At 39.6% G+C, this 24,166-nt stretch overlaps 1 protein-coding gene and 1 long non-coding RNA gene across 5 annotated transcripts in view; one reads left to right on the top strand and one right to left on the bottom strand.

The window, feature by feature from the left end:
- The window catches only part of VWA8 (von Willebrand factor A domain containing 8), a 203,548-nt gene extending 197,714 nt beyond the window's left edge, over positions 1-5,834 (bottom strand). The window contains exon 1 of the mRNA XM_074859582.1: positions 5,588-5,834. Within this exon, the coding sequence (XP_074715683.1) occupies positions 5,588-5,732 (145 nt within the window). The 5' untranslated portion in view covers positions 5,733-5,834. The remainder of the gene's footprint in view (positions 1-5,587) is intronic.
- On the top strand, positions 5,778-23,693 carry LOC141939579 (uncharacterized). 4 transcript variants are annotated; one of them, XR_012627635.1, is made up of 6 exons: positions 5,778-5,909; positions 6,177-6,245; positions 12,669-12,767; positions 15,033-15,120; positions 18,398-18,627; positions 23,470-23,693. It is a non-coding gene; the product is annotated as an uncharacterized LOC141939579 (long non-coding RNA). The 4 variants fall into 4 exon arrangements; XR_012627633.1 differs by lacking the exon at positions 12,669-12,767; XR_012627634.1 differs by lacking the exons at positions 12,669-12,767; positions 15,033-15,120; positions 18,398-18,627.
- Positions 23,694-24,166: the final 473 nt, after the last annotated feature.

Genomic DNA, 24,166 nt, shown 5'->3' on the forward strand with positions numbered 1-24,166 from the left:
AGCTAATGCTTGATTTTTCAATTGTCTACTCCAGGCTAATGATTCTCTTCACTGATTAAAGTCCAAAGTGTCATTAAAACAAAATATTTACTCCAGGAAGTGAACCTTTTCCTCCATTTTTCTGCATTAGTAGAAGATCAACAATATGAATGGGCAATCTTATCTGACATCCAGTCATGTAGGAAGCTTACAATCATTTCTTTGCAGTGAGCTATTTTTTGTTTGGGCCAATAGCATACCCTGAAGGTAGAGAGTCTGATGATGATCAATTACAAAAGTGTTATGATGTGAAAAGTCAGTTTTAAATTATGATCTCACATATACTTGATACGTAAATTTCAGAATATCTCTTAGTAATACACTTACCACATCAACGAAGTGCTAAGCTGCCCATTTCATCAATTATCAAAACACTTTAGAAATACTGGTCATCTTTTCCAACTTCCTGCTCAACATCAGCTTACCACAAAGACGTGATTTGATGAGCTGTGGCTCTGGCTGACAGTCTCAAAAGCCTTCAAGGATGGATGTTCCACAGTCTTCTAGCCAACCTCTTCCCCTGCTGCACTACCTTCCTAGTAAAAAGGTTTGTCCTGTTGTCCAGCCTGAGCATCCCAAGCCCCAATTTGTGATGACTGCCTCTTGATACGTTATCTGCCACTATTTAAGTAGAGTTCAATCATTTTTGTAATTATAATTGTAAGTTGTCAACAGATTTCTCCTCCCTTAGGCCTCTCCTTGCAAACCTAAAAAACTGAGATCCCTCAGCTTCTCCTCACCATCAGGTGCTGTAGGTCCCTAACAATTTTGGTAGCCCTTAAGCTGACTCCATCAGTGTCTCAGTATCTCCCTAAGAACTATGGAACACAAAACTGGACACAGCATTCCAGGCAGAGCCTCACCAGCGCTTTCTAGAGATGAACCCTCCCTTTACCACTGTCCACGCCTCTCCTAATGCAGCCCAGTCTGTGGTTCATCTTATTTGCTATGAGGTGATGGCTCATATTCAACCAGACATCCACTGCAAGCCCACAGCCTTTTCAGCAAAGCTGACACTCAGCCAGTCCCTCCCCAGCCTGTAGTGACACACAGCAACACTTTAGTTCAGTAGCAGAACTTCATACGTCTCCTTCTTAAACTTTTTGAGGTTTCTGTTACCACAGCCCTCAAGTTTATCAAGGTCCTTCTGGACTTAAAGATCTGCAGTTTGACAGATGGTAGGGATTTTGTCCCTGCATACCAAATAGCACTTTTACAGTCCTCTTCTGTTGTCTGCCCTCATTTCTACTTTTGTGTACCCTCTTTTGTGTTTTAGTTCATTGAGAAGTTCCCTGCTTGGCCAAGCAGGCCTCATCCTGAAATACCAAATCTTCCTGCACTGTGGAATGGTTCATTTATGAGCTGTCATTAAGTTCTCTTTTAAAATCTTCAAGCTCTCCTGGGAACCTTTTTCATGGTTGTTATCCAAGGGATTCTACCTACCGATCTCCTAAGTGAAAGCCTGCAGTCCTTAAGTACAGGATTCTAATTCTGCTGCCAACCTTCCCACCCTTCCTCCAGAACCACAAGTCAATAATGTCAACTGCAATCCAGGCTGCCATCTACGACCAAACTGGCCACTGTTTTTCCTGACTTGTGAGCAGCAGATGAAGTGAAGAGTTACCAGGCTCTCTGGCATGTGTGTTACAAAACTTTTACCAACGCAGTCTAGAAACTATCAAGATCAAATGCACAATGCCAGACTGCCCTCCTAGCAGGTATGTGGATGGTCAAAATCCCCATGAGCACGAGGGCCCATGAGTGGGAGGTTTCTGCTTGCTGTCTGTAGAAAGCGATATCCACTACCTCCTCTTAGTCATAGGGTAACAGATGCCCACTGCAACCCCAGTGTTGCCTTTCAAATCTTCTGTGGACAGTGTTACTTATGCGAAAAATTAGCTCATAGTGTTTTAAAACTGTATGTAGATTCCTGAAGTACAGTTTGCTCTGTGCAGAAAAGCCTATCAGTCTATTCTAAACTGAGCTTAGGTATCTAATACATAATTCAATAATGTATTCCAACTAAAAAGAAACTACAACTGAAAATCAATAGAATTGTTTTTTAAAACTTCCCACTTATTGAAAAGATAACCAAAATAGACAAAACAGCTTTAAAATTCACTATGGCATCTCCTACGCAACTATCCTGAGTCCTTGAGTTTGCCAAGCAGGTTCAACTACAGCCTTATGTAGAAATGGGCAGGACTTGCAAAACACATCAACACGTATCAGGACTGTAACAGTTGCTAAATAGGAAAATTTAAATTTTGAACTACTGCCAAATATTAAAACTCAGAAGCTATTTACTGACATCTACTCATGGGAACAACGGTGAAACTCTACTGAAGAGCGTACAGAAGCTTATCTGCCTGACAGCTCATCCCTTTCTTTCAGCTATATCAGCATGACTAATAAAAGACACTATTTTTTTGCCACCAACCTTTTCTCTCTTAAATGTTAGAATAATCTGAAATAACTCAGGCATAACTCTGCAAACTTTCACGACAACTGGCTCTGAAAATTCCATCTCCATTTGCTGCCCTTTCAGTTGTGCTGACACAACAACTGTTCATAAGGCCTCACCGTAGATCAAATAACTGGAATTGTTTCAGTCACCACAATGAAGCCCCAAGTACATCTACAGAGGCAATGAACAATAGCAGGAATGTTAAGAGAAAGATGAAAGAATGAAGTCTCTTAAATAGGTTTTGCCAGTGAAAAAAAGTATTGCCAGAACCACACTCCAAGCTGTCAACATATGAACTTCAATGAGATAACAACACAGGTAAAGTTAGAAAAGGGAATGGCTGGAAAGCATTTACATCCATCATCAACCAGTTCCTTAGTCTTTGGACAGTGATAGACCCGGAAGAAGAAAACACCCAAAACCCTTCTAAACACATGGTCCCATTCACAGCCTTCTTTCAGATTATAAATTTTTACCACAGTCACTTAGATCCTGTACGCTGATGATTAACATTACAGGATTCTGAAGTCTGATACAATTTTCATAACTGACTGTGCAGATATTCTTGTATGTATTATGGAGATCTTTTAGGCTTTAAACATGGGTTTGATTAGGAACTGGGACTGACCAGACCTTGAAAAGCATAGCAAGTGAACCTGGAGAGACAGAGCTGCAGAAAACAGTGAATGAAGCTAGTATATATTTTGGTCTACACAAGGGACAAAGTGTAATTTGTTTTATGTACATTGAGCAACAAAGCACATGAGAGACGTTCCTTTGCCTGTGATATCTGACTGGCAATGATTTTTATTTTTCCAACTCTTCAGTTTTCACCAAATTCAGCATTTATTCCCACCAACCCCTTAAAGCATCTCTGATAGTGTATTCCATCAGATTTTTTCAAAAGTTTCATATTACATACAGATAGATGCAAATAATTAAATGTCAGTGAACCGAGTTATGTAGAACTTCTTTGTTCAGCTCATGCTGTGTTTAAAATAATTAATCACAAATAACTCCCCAGTCAACAAAGACTTGATTCTTTTCAGTATTTTGGAAGGAAGCATGAAACCTGCATTAAAAATTAATCAGATAGTCATCCTTCCACAACATTTTTTACTACAAATTAAGTTTCCCTCATTAATAAGTTGTGCAAACTCAAACTCTTCCTAGATATTCCCACCACCTGTTAGACACTGAGTGCCTCTGCTTTCACTTTTGAGATTTCTCTTAAGCTTTACTACTAGATAGTTCTAGCAGTTCCTCCACAGCCCCCAGTGCACCAGCAAGCCATATTCACATTACAAAGACAGAGCTGAAAAGCTAAGCATGGTCCTTCACATACAACAGGACAAAATCAGGCAACAGTTTCTCCCTTACACTTAAAAGGTACCATCACAGACAGTAAATCTGATCTGGCACCGATGTCAGATCCAAATTACTGGGTAGAGAACAATTTGCTGTTTACTTGACTGTTAACAGCATTCAGCCTTTTCAGAAATATTTTCTTTATCAGTAGGGAAAAGACACGCAACTTCAACACTGCTTATAACAAGATTTGTAATTACAGCAGCTGCACAGAAATAGCAAAAACAAGTATTACACACAAAATTTCAGACCATCTCTTTGAAACTTCAGTAACTTCAAAGGAATGACAGGGCCTGCAAGAGGACATGTATCTTTAAAATGAATTTAAAAAACCCAACAAAAACCAAATAATAGATAGTATTCCTAATATCAAGGTCCCAAATTCACAGGAGCACAGGAAGCACTATAATGAATGGATGTCTCGGGTGCTGGGAGGGCAAATATCCCTAATATTATCTCTTAGCCTGCCTTTAATGAGATACAAGATTGTCTAGAGCTTTGAGATTTAAATTTTTCTACCAAAACTATTACCATCATTGATTGCAACTGGGAATACTCCTATTATCCATATACATATACAGTGTATTAATGCATATTGCTAAGTTACACTCAGTTACATTCCATAGCACATGGAAATTATGAAGTATTTTTAGTAATACTGCATTTGCTACCATTCCATTTTGCTGAATTTCTTCTTGTTCTTAAGTTTACCCATCCCAACAAAGGGCTGTAAAGTACTGAGCTACCTTCTTCAGGTGATTGTTTCACACACAGTTGACTGCTCCCTTTTATTCCTATTTGCTTTAAGATAAATAACCCTAGTTTTTTTAGTACTTTTCACAAATAAAATATTTTCTATTCAAAAATTCTTGAAGGAATTTTATGGTTATCAATTACTCAAAGGCTTCCTTCTTGAGAAACCTTTGAGAAACCAAACATATTTAAAGAAATGAACTAGTCAACTAATAAACAGATAAAAAAAAAGTGAATGGTATTAAAGGGGTGTAATTAAGACCTTTAGTGAGTACCCCACCATCAGAATCACTTGCTGTCATTCTATCTCCCTAATTCAGAGCTGCTTATCAGTCGCTCTGTATTTAGCAGCTTTGTTGCTTTTAGCCTTCATCCAGAGAAGTGCCAGCTACCACAGACATATGTCACCGTTTCTAAACGCCACTTCTGGTCTGCACAGACCTGTCATCTGTCTCAAAGGTCACCAGAGGATATTCCAGGACAGTTCAGGTCATGCTTCCCAGCATATGCAAGCTCAAGGTCAGCCCCTATCTCATTACCGTAGGCTACAAGCACATTCAAACACGCATCAGCCTTGGCAGTCCCCGACATGGCTACGGCTTTGCCTGAGCGGAAGGACAGAGCCAGGCAATGCAGAAACACAAAGCATCGCAGGATGGTAATAAGTCGCTCGATGGAGACGAGCAGTTCTCCCAGGTACAGGCTGTGGGGCTGCTCCTCGGAAACCCTGTGGGAGAGAAGCTATGGGAAGCCACAGGGAGCGTCCCTGCGAGCCTGTGACTGAACTCCGCCCTCTCCTCTCATGCAACACTCACGAGCACGAGAAGAAACAGGGACGTTAGCGCAAAGTGGGCAAACCAGCAGCCCGTGAGGTGGTAGCCTGCCTGCAGGCCTGCCCCGGGCCGCCTGGCTGAGGGGAGAGCGGGGCCACCCGCCCCCCCAGGGGCCCAGGGGTGTTACCTGAGCCGTGCAGCGCCCGCACCTCCAGGCGGCCGGACCGCGCCGCGGCCGCGCCGCCGCTCAGCACCTGCCGCAGAAGCAGGCGGACCCTGCGCGCAGCGGGGCCCCCGGCCCCGCCGCCCAGGCACAGCACCCGCGACTGCATGGGCCCGGAGGAGACCGCCGCCGCCGGGCCGGGCCGGGCCGGGCAGGGGAAGGGAAACGCTGCGGCACAAAGTCCCACCGGAAACCAGCGCCGGGCCGAGCGGCGGCCGGGGCGGGTGGGGGCCGGCCTGGGTCGCAGGGGCGGCGACCGCGGGCCGAGCCTGCCTGTGCCGCCGAGGTGCCTGGGGAAGGCGGGTGGGGCTCCTTTCGCTCCCAGCTGTGCCGGAGGAGGCAGGGGGTACCTGCCCGGAGAGGAAAGCAATGGCAGGGCGTGCCCTGCGCCCTCTCAGCGCGGGCCGCCGCGGCCGGAGCGGGAAGCGATGGCGGGCGGCGACCCGGGCCCCCGGGGGGGCTGATAACCCGCGGTGTGTTCAGTCAGGGGGGTCGGGGCGTGAGCTCCGAGGACGATGTGATTTTTTTTTTTTTTTTTTTTTTAATATGAAAGAGGCTGAACTCCATAGCTGGAAACGTTTAAAACACCGTGGAAAACAAGGCGTGGGCAGCGGTGGCTGAGGTAAATTGATGCGCCAAAGGTATTTCCTACCTCTGATTTCTTAGATCCTGCTGAATTCATGGGCCCTTCTGTCCCAGTGCCACCCCTCACCTCTGTTCTTTAAAAAGAATTTGAACCAGGTTGCTCGGGAGTGACGTTTTGCACATGCATGGCTTAGATGTGGGATTTTTGTAAAAGATGATGTTACTGAAATAGATTTCAAAACTGGCTTGTTTCAACTGAAGTTACTGCTCTTAGATCTATGTGAAATCTTGGGATTAAATTTTAGAATAATTTGTGAAAGGCTGAAGCTTTCACAATAACAAACTAAGCCTAGTTTCAAGGAAAATCCAGTTGAGCCTTGGATCTCAGCACCAGTAAAAAGATGGTGCATGAGCTTTGCGCAAGGTAGAAGCCAGAGTCAAGTCACCATCTTTATGACCTGTATTTGGGTTTTTAGGTATCTCGGTGTCCATGGGGCTGGGAGAATTCTCCAGTAAATCTCCCGTTTCCTGCATGTTTTCACCATTGAGGACAACCACTAAAGAGTGAGCTAAGCATCTGTTTAAACATAGACAACTCGGACTTCTAGCCCCTAGAAGATATTATGAATGTTGATCTAGTCCTAGATGCATTTCTGCAGCTTGGTATTAGGTGCTTTAAACACTTAAAAGAGGTGAGATTTCATAATCTTCAGCGTTTCCCATTGGCTAGTGTTAGTTGGGTATAAACTCTATTCTTAGTACCTAATATAGGTCTATGAACCTGTTTTCTGGGTCTAAGGCAGGGTAAACTAAATGGAAACATCCTTTTATGGATATTGCCCTAATTTCTTGTAAGCTGAAGATCACAAATGCTGGAGGCTAAAGATAGGCTAAGTAACAAGAAGGTCTGGTGGAACAGGGTAGAATTTTTTATTTTGCCAATGAGGCAAAATAACAATGGACTCATTTATGAATATTACATTGATCCTTTTGTCAATCTATAGCAAAAATAATAAATAGTAATAAATTGCAACAGATATGCAAGCAATTAAATGCATAACCTGCATACTGAATAGATTTTATGCTATGCTGGAAATAATGAAACATTTCAAAATTTTGTACAGATTCACAGTAATTTCACACTGCTAATGTACAAAGCCTCCTTTTACCTCTCTGTGTGTGTGTGTGTATATATATACACCTGACAAGATAAATGCTTTACATTTCAGCCTTTTCTGAGTCATGTATCTATAAAATGTTTTGCCTTTTAAAGCATTGTCTTAAAATTCTGAATTAGTCAACTTTTCCAAAACTTTAAATTCAGCTTTGAGTTCAGCCTCCAACTTTCCATTTGCAGCAAAAGAAAACTGTATTTACTGATTTTTCAAACCATTGCTGGGAAAGTTATAATGGAAACATTGTTATCTCTGTGCATAATTACGGGGAGGGAAATTTTGTTGAATATACATGTATACATGCATACACAAACAATCAGATGCACAACTTGAATGTTGCATTGTTTTTATGCTATACTGGCAGTCATGACATCACTCAAAATTTAGTGTAATTTAATAATGTGAATGTATAGAACCTAGTTTTTCTTGTATATACATGTGTATACCCACAAGTGAAATCTTATCTGGCTATACAATATTTCATTATTGCTTGAATATGGCTTATGCTTTGCTTGCTAATCCAAACTGATGCATATATGCTTTACATAACTGGTACTTGCTCACTCCTCTCTATGGAAAGCACAATTCCGTCAGTGGTTCAGTGCTGTCATGAAGTGGAAGGATTTAGCAGTCTGCATCTGGTGTGTTTGTGAAGGCTTTCACAGATGATTTACAGCACTAGTAACAAGCAGCTATTTCATATTTTCATTCCCTGGCTTAACAGCATCCTTATTTGGAACGTGAAGTTTCTTAACAAAAATACTTTTCCTTTGATTAAACAGAAATGAAGTTATTCCAAAGAGTGAGAGCTCAAAAAGCATCTCTGTGAGTTGACAGTTTCCAGACTGTTCTCTAGTAGCTGTCAACTACTTTGCTGTGTAGCTCTAGCTGCAAGACTAAATTAGACACAGGTGCAGACTATAAAGAACAATGCATCATCTCTGCCTAGTTGTAGTCATTTCTCCTACACAAGAACAGAGAATACAGCTGAGATGAAATCCTGGCTTCGTCTGAAGTTTGTAGGAAATCTCCCATTGAATACAGCGAGGCCTGAAATTTACCCAGATGTTCTGGCTGAACTAGAGTAATAGAAATCAGTCAGTCTTCATTTACTGTTAAATCTTTGTCTAGAGGGTAGGTCTAACATCAAACTCCTCTGAAACTATGTCCAGAAAAAGGCAAAAAAGGAAGTCTTAGAATTCATACAGTTCTCTAGTGGTTCCATCTGGCGATACTAACAGAGAAGGTCAAGCCATAGAGGCAGGCCTTGCTTACCAGTAATTTTCATTCCTGAGATCAAGAAGTTACTTTTGTATCTTTTTTTCAGTTAGGCAATATTAGTTTCCTTGGTTTAAAATTTATAGTTGTCTTTCCAAATTATCAGTAGCCACTGATGGCTTGCTTTAGATACTAGATGTAGGGAGAGTCTGGCTTGTTTTCTTCTGCAGTGTATCAGTTTTGAACAAATATAAGTACTGATTTCCATGGAGCCACTCTAATTCACTATAATGAGTCTTTGTAATAGCAGAAAGTGCTTCTCTTGTATGGAATCCATTGGGAACAATATAAATCAAATAAAAATGGAAATGCACAGCTGTTCCTTTGTTGAATTGAACCCTAAATTTGTCCCCTGTTTTAATCCAAGTTGGTTTAAAAAATGGATCCACCAATAAGATACCAAGGTTCTAATGTAAACTGTCTTATCTCCTGGTTCTTGCTAAACTGGCTTTCATTCATAATGACTTTCTTTGCATCTAATGATTGTTAGAATATCCACCTTCTGTACTATTACAAAATAGGCAGGAGTCAAAGCTAGATTTTGTTCTACAAATGATGTTTATGATAGATTTTCCACCCCAGAAGAATGTATAATTACTGCCTTTTTAGTTAAGGATTGGAAGGTTTTTGTTCTCTGTTTGTATGACAACTTCTTTCAAGGAATTAACATCCACTTCATTAGCTTTCTTAGTATCTGTTCAGACCCCTCTGTCTCTTTGTTGTTCTATGTGGTTTGCACTGTTACACTGAACTAAAACAGCAAGCAAGGATAAAGTCATTATTGATTTTTGTAAGAAATAATGACATCGAGGTAAGGAGGTTCTTGCCATCTGATTGCTCACTGGAATGTTGACCTAACAGCCTCTAGTTACTTAGAAGTACATTTCTTGAAGATCGTTATTGCAGTCATAAAACCTGTATTTTTTTTTTAAAAGGAACATAGAAGGTAAGAACAAGTACTCTTAGGAGTGATACTGTGTATTCACATTTATATACGTGTTACAGTATAAATGCTCAGCAAGTATAAAGGCCATAAGTGATGGCATCTGTAATTTCTTATGCCAAACTCCATCTGTTTTCAGTAGTTTGTAATTCCACCATTCTTTAATAATTTGGGCAGAAATTTCTCATGCTGAATTTCTGCCTCAGGCTGAAAACTTCTTTTGAAAATTTGAACAAAAATAGCTTAGCCACTTTTCAGAAAGGAAAAAAGAGTGTTTTACTCAGGAGCAGTTATAACCCTTATGTGACTGGGAAGGCTACACAACTGAGTGGCCGCATCACATGAAGGAAATGCATACTACTTTCCTTGGTGCTGTTGGAGAGCTGAGGGGAAACTAAGGGAGATTAAAACCTCCATCCTACCTGATAAATCTGCATCTGATTTTACCCACATGAAAACAGTTCTTAAACTAGGAGCTTCACCATTCCCAAGATTTAGAACCAGGGCTAGAATTCTGCTAAGAGAGTCATTCTGGTTTTAGAAAGATGCTTTGTGATGACCCCAATGTTTTGCTGAATCACGAGCTTCTGAAAACTGGGGAAATGTATTATAGTTTAGCAGCTAACTCATCATATGCTGTTTGTATGAAGTGTGACCTAGGATAGGACTGCATCAGTTGAGCTGGACTTCCCCCTCTTATTTCTCCTTCAAGGCCAGGGACCACTACAGACAAAGACACTCTCTGATGTGCTTTCAGTGCTCCTCCTTTTCCCAGGCTGAGGAAGCAGAGGGATGAGGAACCAAGCCTGAAGGGACAGTTAGAAAATGGTGAATTAAGCACAAGGAACCTGAAGGGGAAGTGGCGGGGGAGGGTGAAGCCACTATATGGATGTAGGCTGAGAGTAAAAAGCTACACGAACTAAAGTAATGAAGGCTGAGGTTAAGATGGGCTGAAAGCACCGTGACCACTATGTTTTGCAAGTCCTGGACACCACTGGAACCCCCAGTATTCTGCTGCTCACAGAAATAGTTGTGAAACCTGCTGAAAATACACTGACCTGGTTCACTCATGCTGTTAGTCTGAGTGGTAGGGGGATCTCTGCTGTCCTGCTGATGCATTATTTGGACTCTGGGACAGGAGGGTTGTTTCTAGTTGATTTCTGTAATTACTATTTCTTTTAACTCTAGAAAACTAAAAAATGTTCCAGTAAACTAATATAGCAGTTTAGTGAGTTCAGAACTGCATGAAGTCAAATGTTCAGGAATTAAATGCAAAAATGGTATTGTTAGGTTATTGAAATTAGACTGCTGTTGATATGAAAATTTTCACACAGAATTAGTGAGATGATCAGAAAGCGTGTTTTCATTGGCTTCACAGATATTCATAGCCTGATAAAGCCTAGCATGCATTAACAATGTGTACGTTATCCATTAACAATGGAGTTAGGGAATATGTAGCATAGTGTTGACACTAGAAAAGACAGTGACCCCTTCAAGAAGAGAGAGACAGAAAATCCACACACTGAGATCCTGTCCCTCCTACTGAAGAGGACAGCACCTGAGCAGTGACTACTTCAATTTGAGGAACTCAGGAATGTGTGTTTTAGAATCATAGAATCATTTAGGTTGGAAAAGACCTTTAAGATCATCAAGTCCAACCGTTAATCTAACACTGCCAAGTCCACCACTAAACCATGTGCTTAAGTGCCACACCTACACGTCTTTTAAATACCTCCAGGGATGGTGACTCCACCATGTCCCTGGGAAGCCTGTTCCAATGCTTGATAACCCTTTTGGTGAAGACATTTTTTCTGACACCCAGTCTAAACCTCCCCTGGCACAACTTGAGGCCATTTGCTCTTGTCCTATCGCTTGTTACTTGGGAGAAGAGACTGACACCCATCTCTCTACAACCTCCTTCCAGGTAGTTGTAGAGGGCGATGAGGTCTCCCCTCAGCCTCCTCTTCTCCAGGCTAAACAACCCCAGTTCCCTCAGTCGCTCCTCGTACGACATGTGCTCCAGACCCTTCACCATCTTCGTTGCCCTTCGCTGGACACGCTCGAGTAATTCAATGTCCTTTTTGTAGTGAGGGGCCCAAAACTGAACACAGTAATCGAGGTGCGGCCTCACCAGTGTTGAGTACAGGGGGACAATCAATTCCCTAGTCCTGCTGGCCACGCTGTTTCTGATACAAACTAATCGCCAATGTAGGGTATCAGCTCATTTGATTTAGCTGTACTTGCATCAAACATAAGCTCATTGGCAAAGATTTCTGGTGTCCTTCATGATTGTCATGATTCTCTAAGACAACTCTTGTATGCTCTTCACTCACCCCAACACTGATGTAAAGTACCTGGTAAATAAACTTCACTGGTTCGTATTTAGTGTTTTACTTTATAACTGGGGTGGGCTACAACTGTGCACAAAGCTGGTTTGTAGAGTGAATGGGTAGTATCTGGATAAAATGTGGTAGTTCCATCCCAGTCCCATATGCCCATATCCTAAAGCTTTTCCAGAGTAAGCCCACAACTCAAAGACAGCCACAAAATGTTAGTAGAGCTGTTACATTAAGAGCTAAGCGAAATATCTGATCAAAGATTACCCGAAATCTTTATCTGTTTTCATGTTGAAATGGTAGGTTTCCTTTTTTCTTAACACCTTGGCTTTTCCTAATGTTTATGTCTTGATGGATTGCGTTTTGCTGTCTACAGAATATTGCCCAGAATAATCTCTAAAGGGTCACTGGCAGCATGTGCTGATGACACATCATCATCAGTAAAATTCCCAAGTTCCTGAAGACAGTATTAATTTTACCCCCTATAATTCAATGTCGTCCCTGATAAGCACAGGCTAATCCCATGTATCACAAAGGTTATTTAAATTTCAGTAAACTGTGAGGCAATCTCACAAGCTCATGTTTGCTGTTAATGAACAAGACTTTACTCTAGCTGTGGAACTTGCAACATTAGTTCAGTAGGGCCTGAGGCCATTTGTGGGGATTACACAATCCCAAAATAGGAAAATACTTACTGCCTCATTCCTGAACCTTTGAACTCTCTGTAGGCATTACTTTCACGAAAAATCATCAGTCTGCCTGGCTGGCCATGGAATAGAGCTGTGGGTGACACACGGTGAAAGATTTAACCCAGAACGAAGGCTGAGGTGAGCACCCAACTGTTCCATTTCGACACTAATATACTAAATCCTTGCTCAAGGGAGCTGCCAGTGAATCCCCTGCTGGCGTATGTTCTGGGTCCACCTAACAGGAAAATTCATAATCATCCGCCTGACCCCTTGACCTTGTCAATGTAAATAAAATACACAAAATTGTGCCTTCTGTGGTGTCATCTGTGGGAAGAGGCATTATGGCCTGCACATCATGACTGCATTAGCATTGCATGAACACCAAATGAAAACCTTCACAGGCTATGCATGCACAAAAGTGCAGATTTAAAATAGCTCTACATGACCTGGTCTGAGATTTGAAATCCCACACAGAGTTGCATTGATATAATCTCTTGTGTTTAATACAAATTAGAATGAATTAGCTTATTTTTTCTGGGAATTTTAAACTGAAAACTGATTAAATCTGTATTTAAGAATGACCGAAAAAATCTTCAAGAAATAAAAAAACCCAAACCAGCTGTCATGAGGCCATGATGGGGTTTTCTCTCCAAAAGAAAAGACTTTGAAGATCTTTGGTATTCATCTCTCATAAAGTCCATATCTAAAGTGAAGTACAATTTTTACTTTCTCAGGACCAGACTATTTAACACAGGTCCTCCAGGGAAACTCCGACTTGATTAGAATTCTCTTAGCGTTTCCAGTAGAGCAGCATTGTCTTTTACAAACTAGGCAAAGACAAACCTTATACAATCTGATTGTTGTGTCAGCTATTTGTTTTGCTTCTCCATTATGTTCAGATGAAATGGTTCAAACTGAAAATTAGAAACATTAACTGCACTGAGGATAGATTCCAAAAGAAGAGGCAGGAGATAGGAAAACCTCTTTAGGTCAACAAGAATTACAGTGTGTGTGAATATGCAACTTTCTTTCACCTGCTTTCTTTGATGTACTGTAGCTAACTATATAATTTCATCAGACAGTCTGTCTGGGAAGATTCAATTTTATGACAAGTGAAAGAAATGTGAAAATAAGGAGATTAAAGTAATGCAGTACATGCTTAGCTTATACATTAGGAGGTAGATTTTTCTTTCTTTCTTTTATGAGTGGCTGTAAGGTTTTTGCTTTTTAAAATAAACACTTTTAAAGCCCCCAGTGGAGCCTCTTAAATAATAAAAGATCACAAATTCCTCTGAATATATTTTCAGAATTGAAATATGGTATCTCTCTGTGTTGGAAGGAGTAACCCAGCCCATCTCAACTTTCACTTGCTGTCCTGAACAATGGTCCTTTGCTGTCCTATTATCTTAAATGGATTAATGTTCTAAGACTGCTTAGATGGGATTGTGGAGCTTTCATTTACACTTAGTACACTATTCTTCATTCACAATTCCTTTCCCAGTATTCAACATTGGTTTTCTCTGAAGGTCAATTTAAGGACATCTTAAAAGCCTTGCCTTCCTTTGTACTTTTATTTTCTTACTTCATAGTATGCCGAAGTATTTCAAGAGCACTGCAACGCATGTCAGATGCAGTTTTGTCTTCAAAAGCTCAGAATTTAAGGGCTTAACCCAGTTTGCATGCAACTAGTCAGTCATACTTTGATTTCAAAGAATGAGTACAGTTATTCAAGTGGGTAGGCGTTAGCAGAATTGCTCCATGCAGAACAATAAGTGAGTTCATGGGAGGAAGGATTTTTTTTTGGTAAGACTTGAGTGTGCTTGGCCTTGATTTATATTGCACAAAGAGTGGCTGACAGCCCAACTGCTGTTATGTTGTGTGGTATGGAAGCAGGTGGTACAGTAGGTAATGAGGGGAAGGTAATAATGCCCTCTTACACCATTTGTCATGCTAAATTAGCATCTGAAATCTCTTCCTAGGTAGACCTGCGAAGGGGAGTGGGGATAGGTATGAGCTCCTCTCTCCACTCTCTGAGCTGGTGCAAGGTGAAGCAGCTCGCTGCCATGTGAGGAAACGCACCCAAGTTAAAGTGTGCTGGCTCAGTAACTCAGTATGCAGGAACTTAACAGTGAGTTTTATTGTTATTGTTCTTAATTATTATTCCCATTAGTACTAGAAGGGATTTGAAGAAGAGAAGGTGAACAGGGAACAAACGACCTGGGTGTCATTTCACAAGCAGTTATGGAGTATGGCTCACAGCATTTATGTAACTTCAGATTTAATTGTTCAGCTAATTGCTTAATTATAATATAATCTATTTAATGTCCTACTTGAACAGCAGTGCTGTCTGTAATGAGCATGAAAGGCAAGAAAATCAACAGTACAATTTGAATGTATTCACAGGAAAAAACTTGTGGTCTGGAAGAGGTGTACCCCTTTGGACATAGCAGTACCAGTGGTCATGAACTTTTCCTTCTTCAGATCTGCATCTGTAAGCCTGAAACCTTTCCTCTGCCTATAAAATCCTGCAGTCACAAAGACGTTTGGCAGCCCATGCTAATACTAATAATATTCAGCAACCGCTATCAGTCCTTATTACCTCCTTCCATTCCCACCTTCTGCTTGCTGAGTCTACTCCTTTGGCTGCCCTGCCTTTTGTAGCGTAAGGTCTTTGGGGCAGGAAATTGCCTTTTTGTTGTGATTTATAGGTGTTAAACACAGAAGGGCTCTGATCCACCACAGAAATTCTAAGATCATAATGTAGTTAATACAGATGAGCCCAAGACACATTCTATGTTTGTTAGAATTAAATATATTTTTCCTCCAAATTACAGAGGGATCCTTTGAAAAATAGAGTAGGCCATGTTATCTTTTATCCATCAAGCATTAGAATATATCTATGTTGCTGAAAGATTATACTTGCTGGAGGCTTAGAAAAGTCATTCTATATTTATGGCATGATTTAACTGTACCTAGCTTTACTTTGTTTCAGTAGGTCCTAATTTAGACCACTGAAAAGGCTGCTTTACGCAGACCTCCATCTGAGCCAGTCCTTGAATTGATTTGGGAGACAGAAGAATGACCAAAAACCAATACAGTATAATTATGTTTCTTTAAAGTGGGAAGAGGGTTTAGAATACTTTGCATGAATTGTGGCCCAGACAGCTGATACCTGGGGCAATGGCAATAAATACAAGCTTGAAAGATGCAGTTATCAGGGATGGAATAAAGGCATCGCTGTGTATAGATTATTCAGTTATAATAATAACATTGTAGCCACACAGTACAAGTGAAGAAAAAAAGAAAAATTCAAGATTAAAGACTCCTGACACACATAAGGGATAATCCACTAGAGGGAGACAAATTGAAGAAACCATTGCACTGAAATCACCAAAAAAATGAAGTGAAGAAATAGGAAGATGTGTACAATTAAACACAGTAATCCCTATTTTTTTGAATGAGTAATTTACTCAGCATTCTTACTTCTCTTACATCCTTGTCAGTATCAGGAAATCTAGATTTTAATTTTGATTTCTCACCAAGTGTGTTAGCTCAGGCAAAATGTTGCCATTAAAAATACAGATGTCATATTTCACAAACCCTATTTCTTGGTACTGGAAAGATTTCTCATTATTAACAAGTCCATGTGAAAGAGCCATCATTTAGATTCCTTCTGTTTCTTGACAGAAGGAGCGCGTAATGCAAAATGTTTAATGATAACAGTATTTCCGATTGCTTTTATAGCTCCAGGGGGTTGTAAACCATTATTTAGCAGTCTTTTAATTCAACAGGATTGACCAACATACAAAGTCTTCCTGACAAATAAGCAAAATAAAGGATTTTAGAACAAGACTGACCAACACAGAAAGTTGTAGTGGATTGACCCTGGCCAACAGCCAGTATCCACACAGATGTCTGCTCATTCCCTGTCTCCTGTGAGAGGTGGGTAAGTGAGCAGCTGTGTGGGGGTTTAGCTGTTGGCTGGGGTCAACCCACCACAGTCCTTCTAGACCCAGTACAAAAGTCTTCCTCATCTCAACAAAGTTCTTGACGCTTTATTTGGTGACAGTTTATATCCTGGGTTGCCTTGAATTGCTCTAACCTGAACAAATAGAAATTAGTCATCTAAGTTTGAGCAGCCAACAGAAGGTCCACCTTATAGTCAGAGAAAAAAAATAGTCACCTTAAAAGGGTAATTCATCTTGACCTAAGGCAGGTACCTGTGTTCAGACTAATTGTTCTCTTGAAACATCTGTTTCTTTCTAATGAGAACATTACCTCACTAGCTCAGGTCTGACACCCAAAGGCAGGTGAGACAAAGCCAACTAACTACACGGCTATCTGATTTGAATTGCTCCTTTTTGTATGCCTTTTGTCAGTAGTGTCGACATGTCCTGTATTCTATTTCGGTTGTGTCCCCCTTTATCCCAGAATTAAAGATTATCTCCTACTTTGCTTTTATATTCTCAGTACTTTTTCTGTGTTCTGACACTATTTTTAATAATATGGGCCCCTTTCTTCAGTAACGGCTATTAATTATATTAGTTGTAGCCTGCTGTACTGATTAAGCTGTAGGCTGAACAGGCCTAGCAAAACAAAAAAAAAAAGCTAAAGTTTCATCTGTGACCTGAGCTAAATTTTCTCATGTTTCATATGCTTACTTCCCTGTTTCATAGCTAATCACCATATGTAGCCCAAAGTACTTGCACTCCTCTTTCTTTGCTGATCAAAAGGGTATTTTTTGTTGAGGAAGAGAGAAAACTTGTCAGGACAAGATACAGATACTGTCCCACTTCTACCCAAGGAAATCTAATAAAAAGATGTCGCATTGGTTGTAATTCTTTTAAAGCATTTATTTTCATCGTTTTTCCTGGCACAACCGGAAGCCCTAAAATTTTGAAGAATTGGAACCGTGCTTAGGAGGAGTTTGGCAAAACCACTGCGTGACTAAATATGCCTTCTTATGTTTTATACCCATCCTTCTCACCTTTCTTCCTTCTCTTTTTACTCCTTCCCTCTTTTGTCCCATCCCCCTTTCCTCCTTCATTCCTTCTCTCCTTCATTCTTGCTTTCCACTTTTTCTCCTCTCCCAAGCCTTTTAATCTGCCAGCTGTTTGTTAAAAGATGTTTCCCACATAACCACACTTCTCATTCTCCTGCTTTTCTTTATACTACCTCTGTTTCTCCTCCTGCACTGTATTATCTTACTACTCATGCATTGCACATTAGAAAACCCACATCCAAATCTAGTCAATAGAGGTTAGATTCAAAATTTTGTTTGAGGGCAGGTCTCAGTCCCAGTTTACTGAAGCCAACAGCCGATCTTTCCCTGCCTAAGCCAACCATGCTATCCTAACTCACTTTTGAGACTCACATTAGAGAATTGCAGTAGGTTCTGAAACTTTTAACCTGAAAGGCAGGAAGTTATTGGAAAACAAGCTCTTGTTTTGCAGTCCCTCGTGTATAACACCCACTTGGATGAAGTTGCCATCTGTTGTTTTCTTGGATCATGTCAGAATATGTGAAATAAACTGGAAGAGAGAGAGGCAAAACGACAGACAGATGCAAGTGGGAAAAAATGTTTGGAAATTTACTGTTGAGGTTCTACAAAGCAAGAGGACATGGAATGTTATATGTCAGATATGGAAAAGACCTGCTGGGGCAATAAAGGTGATTGCACCAATCACCAAAAAGTGGCTGGAGCATCAAGAAAGATCTTTGGCTGCCATAGATCCATCATTGTTGTTCTTTATGTCTTTTTCTTATAGTTTTCTAGGCAGAAATGGGCAGAATGCTGGCAGTGGGAAGTGGGACCAGAATCATCCTTCAGACTGCAGCAAGAAGGCAAAGTAGAAGAGCAGTTACAGTAAATAACTCGTGGACTTAATGATGGGAACTAAAAGTGTGACATTACCATTAACCTCTTCTCTTCAGCAAGGCTGAGTTGTAATGATGAATCCAGCCTCTATCTTAAAAGCTGTCTTCAGTTACAAGACAGGTAAAAAGACAAAAAGTTGAGGTATAGGGTTATAATCAGAAATTTCATCAGTTTAGTGATACCACATATATTTTCACTTAAATTTAAATTTTAAATAAATTGTTTTAGGATTCAAAACCAAATAACATCAGTTCTCTTGGTGAAAATGAAATAGTTTTGTTTATCCCTGTTAAAAAAGAAGCATGGTTTTCTCTGTTTTCCTTCCTTCAGCTATCGATGAATACATACCTGTAATATATAAGGATACATACGTGCAATACTGCACAAGACCCAAAATTGGTGTATCGTACAGAAAGTACATTTCCTGAAAATATTTTCAGAAATGTTTTAATAGCAAATGCTTCATCGAGCTGTTATATCATGCTGTATACAGGAAGAGGAAAACTAACACAGAGTTAGTTCATCTGCTAGCTTCTGAATTTAAGCAAACACTTAATATACGAGTAATATTTATTGCTGTTAGAAGATGCTAAGCATGTCTGTAAGTAGTATTTAAATCTGGTTCTCTTAAGCTGAAACAGTTTTACTGACTCAATGATACAAGCATTTCCTGAAAAAGGACTTATTTCCTGTATTTTGTTAATATTTGACAGCACTGATCTTAAACCAGTAGCAACATGACACTGATTTGTAAGACAGATTTTAAAGTCAGGTTGAAATTCTGTATTTTTGTATCCCACATAAACTCATTTATTGAGCAACAATTACATAATAAATTACATTTAAAACCAAAAATAGACCCTGTTTTCCTTATTTCAGTCATAGAATTAAGCAGAGTTAAAGAGGAGAGACCATCCTGCAGTTGAGCTCTCAACTGACAATGCTTTGTGTCCATGCACTGAAGTTTCCTCAGCTTCAGAGCAGGCCATCAGCAGAAGTCGACTCCATGTTTTGGGTGCCTCAAGAGAGTGAGTTTTGCCCTCAGGGCTTAGTTTGAAAAAAAAAACAAAAAACAACCCAAGCAAATTTTCCTAACTAATCTTCACAGAAGGGACAAAGCTCACTTTGAGATATTGCAAGCTTTTTCAAGTTAATACCAGTATTTGCAATTGCATTCCGGTTTCTGCAGCGAGACAGTGGGAAGTTTGAGCTCAAAGAACTCCAACATTTACTTGGTGTCACTCAGCAGGAACATCTCATCTCTGAACTGGCACTACATGAAGTCAAATTTGTGCATAAACCTTCACAGAATAATCCCTAGTCTGAGGTCAGGTATCTGACCATGTCTGAGAGCACACCCACTAAAATAATTGGATTAATAAGAGTGGAAAGAAACACATAAGCAGTATTTTCAGCAACAAGCTCCACCTTTTTGTCACAGTTTTCCTTCTTGCTCAGGACACAAGAAGATCCTTTTGCATTAACTGTAGTCAAAATACAAATATCAGAAAAGAGCCCCTCAATCCTTCTACCTCGCACAAAAACTAAGAGCATATAGCAGGAGCCTAGACTGATCAAGACATGAAAAAAATAGGCGTTGCAGTAGAATAAAACAGTGGGCTCAGTCTTCTTAGCTTGCCTAAGCGGAAGTTTGATTTAGCTTGACCACAGTTTCTAATTCCTGCTACATGGAACAGTGGGTTAGTTACAGAGGAGTCCTTCCAACAGCGAAAGGTGCAGGAAATTCCAGTGATCAGAAATTAAGGCTAATTTAGACAGTGGAACAATTTATCCAGATTGTTTTGTAAGCTTTGTAACATTTTGATCCTTTTTTTGTGACTCTTTACTGGACACTCACAGTGTCCAGGCCAGTCTCAAGGCTGGCCACTGTATTATAGTGACAGTTGCACCAGTGTCAGAGAGAATACAGTTTCCTATTATACAGTAAAGATTGTGCCCACCTGTATTAAGAGGATCAGGCTGAGAGCATATGTTCATCCTTTAGCTTCCATGACCTCAGATTTTTTGCTTTGTTCTTCAAGGTATTGTTTTGTACACAGCTGCTCTAAAACTTTCATAATTAGCTTATCAAATGATTGAGAGGGCTCAGTCATCTTTATTCTGCATTATTTGCCATTCCTGCAAACCTTGTATCATCAAGAAACAGTTATAATATAGTATGCTTCTTTGCTTTGGAATTACTGATGATAATATACTACAGAATAAGAGCCAATCCCTTTAGGACCTAATAAAGCAACCCTTTAATGATAATAAGGCACCTTTCAATTAGTGGGTTTTTAAACCACTGATTATTTTCTTAATTTTTGAGTGTTCTAAATGTGGACTGGAGACAAAATAGAACAAGAAATTGAAATAGAGTTTCATCTCTAATTATGTAATTTTGATAATATTCAAGTTAAATATGTAATGTATGTGTATCCGGTCTCTTTGAATCATGTAGTCACTATTTTAAGGTGCAAAAACCCCAGGTTTTAGTCCAGTGCTATCAAGTAGTTTTTGCAATAATACTATGTATTTTCACAATAGTAAGGTGTGCCCCAGATAAGCAACCTAGACCTACTCAAATTCAAGGTTTCCCTACTGCCAGAAGAGGATGACATCTGCATGTTTTATATTGTACTTTTACAAAATATTCCCTTTATTCTTCATCCTCTATGTAACTAGAATCTGGCTTTTTCGGTAAGACTCAATGGGTAAGGGCTCTGAAATTCTCTCGGCACCTCTTCTTTAAATGCCACCTAACTTTATCCTGTCACGTTGTAAGAATTGGGTCCTTTTTCCTGTACTTATGAACAACTAAAACTACTCGCCTGCTTATGATCCTAGGCATTATTCTTTCTCTTTCAAATTAGCTCCCTCCTTCCTGTTTCCTTTTCTTAATCTCTTCCCTGTGTTGCATTTACTGCTGAGACGAAGTCGTTGATCAGTTGCCCAAGTAACCAGAGCCCATATTGCTACATTGGCCATGGAATCTTTTTGCCTAGTACTTTCCCAAGTAGATCGTAACATAGTCAGTTCTTCTAATAATCTAATTTAAACCTCAGAATTCAGTTCCATATTACTGATGGGTTTGCTTTAAATCCTTGTTGCAAAGACTTGCAAACTCAGTCTTTTGGTTAATAAACCATAAAATAGAAACTTCTCTTTCTATAAATCACTATAAAATAAAAACTTGGAAATCATATTGTATATTTATATATAGGTACATAGATTTTAGTAAAGATTAGTCAGTCCTATTCTGAGCTGCTTCTAGTATTTTGAAATCTGATTTTTTTGCATCAAAGTAACAAGTGCTATCACTTTTGTGTAGACACCATACCAATGACAGGGGTAGTTTTAAGAAGTCTGGTGATAGACGAGTAGCAATGCACGATAATGCCGAATTATACCACCTACATCATACCACCTGACACATGAAAGATCTTTTTGTAACATCCAGGTGAATAATAGATTGCAGTCTCTTCCCTTCTCTCTGGTGAGATCCACAGTTTCTTGTTGGGGATATGTCAGATTTAGCCAAAAATGTGAACAAAGAAACAAAACTTCAGTCATGCAGCACAAATGTATCTAGATTGCTTTTATTCTTCTGATTGAGAAAAGCACTTTTTCTCTTAAAAACATTCTCTCTTACCAAAGGGTTTTCATTCTACTTCTATGCCAAACAACCTGATATAAAACATATTATGCATTCAGCAAGTCAAAGTCTTTTTCTAAAAAAGAAATCATATCCACCACATGAACTGATGAAAAGCAACCATAGTATTTGTGGGAGCAATAACAAAGACCGCTAATTCTGTTTAGTTTTAGTCTTTAGTAAGATGGGACAATCTTTACTGACAGCTGGTTGGCTTGCATTTCTCCTGAAACTGGAACAAAATTCAAGCTTCTCTGAAAAAAGAAGAAAATATGCTTTGGGTCAAAAGAAATATGTAGACGGGGAAGAACAAAAAAATAATTTAATATGTTAAGACTTGTTCAGTGCAAGAGGTTTATTCAGACTTTTTCCAAACAAGATGATAATTAACATCTCACAGGGGTTATCTTCTAAAGGGAAAACTTGCTTAGGCAAAGCAACAGATGGTACAATATAGTTTATGTGGAATTTTGCTTCTAGGTGAGCTAGGTGATAGCATAGTACTGTGTTGCATTAAGGAATGTTTTATTGTGTAGCATGAAGATGATGAGTTTTGACAAGTTAACATATTGCCATTGAAGAAAGGGGTTATATTAATTTAATGGAAGGAGACATACGTTATTCTCCACACGCCCCTCAGTCTACAGAGGCATTACCAAGAACACCGAGAGAGGGTTTTACAAAAAGAAATTAAAATAGACTGCACTTCTTGAAATTAGCTGATATCTTTATTATTTGTCAAATATGTTAACATCACATTTGACAACCTATAATGGCAAGGGACATATCTTAGGACTATTGCTATTTGTGCTCCCCTTTCCTCCTGTACCTGGGAGAGACTGCAATATCATACTTAAATTAATGGCTTAAATTCAAGGATATGAATGTGTCATGCGGGCCATTTAATTATATCACGCTGGCCAATGAACATGGCTTGGGGGGGATGAAAATGCATTCTGCATGTGTGAAAGTCAGCAGATGGATTCATTGACTTCAGATGCAGTTGGGACACAAAGTGACATTTATTCCTTAAGAACCAGAAGCAAAAGAATTCACTAGTCTTTGTATCTGTGCACTAACGCATCAGATTGTGACTGAAAGGTTTAACCTCCTTATGTATTTGTGTTTAAGTTAAATCAGTTATTATCGTGTTCAATGTTTATGTTTCTACCCTGCTAATCCAACTTTTTGCATTTTTTTTGCTTTGATTACTTTTTATGAAACAACCTGAATTTGGAGTCTGTTCTATATTAAAGGTTACTGACTTCCAATTCTCCTCCACCTCAATGAACTTTTTATTCCTTCAGGAAGAAAATCTAAGAATTGAGTCCATCTGAGGTTGTATTCGAGACGTGGACATGTACAGCAAAACCTAACGGATGGATGCTAGGCATAGGCAAAGGAAGAACACAAAATAACAAGACTGCATTGTCCACTATCCATCAGAAAATTGTCTGGCGTGATGCCTTTGCTGCCTTTCATGTCTCTCCAATTTTCTTCTGTCTTGAACAAATAAAAATTGGTATAATAACTTTGCTTGTTTTTCCTGTAGTTTCTGGGCTTACACACCTTTACTGTATTTTTGTAAACTATTTTTCTAGCTTTCTTCAAATGGAGGTATTTTTTTAACTTCCATTCTATCACTACAGCTCTTTTCCACCCTTTTTTCAAAATAATTCTCTCATTTGTACTAAAATTTTCAGTCAGATATTTCCTTGACCTTGCAGAATAACCGTAATCTAACAGAAGTAAACAAATGGAACACTTCACCCTTAGGACTGAGCGTAAACTATTTACATTGCATTTTATGGATGCCTAAAATTCACCATGCAATACTGCAATCCATGCACAAAGAACTAATTTCAGCTTCATTGCCTTCCATGGAGCTGCAGAAATGATACATTTAGTCTGACGATTGTAAGAGTGTGAAAGAGTGCGTCTTTCTTACATTCTCTTATTTCTCTCTTCTTGTATCCACTTGCTTGAGGTGGAAAGGAATCGGTA

The sequence above is a fragment of the Strix uralensis genome, chromosome 2 (assembly GCF_047716275.1).
Source record: "Strix uralensis isolate ZFMK-TIS-50842 chromosome 2, bStrUra1, whole genome shotgun sequence".
Classification (NCBI taxonomy): Eukaryota; Metazoa; Chordata; class Aves; order Strigiformes; family Strigidae; genus Strix; species Strix uralensis.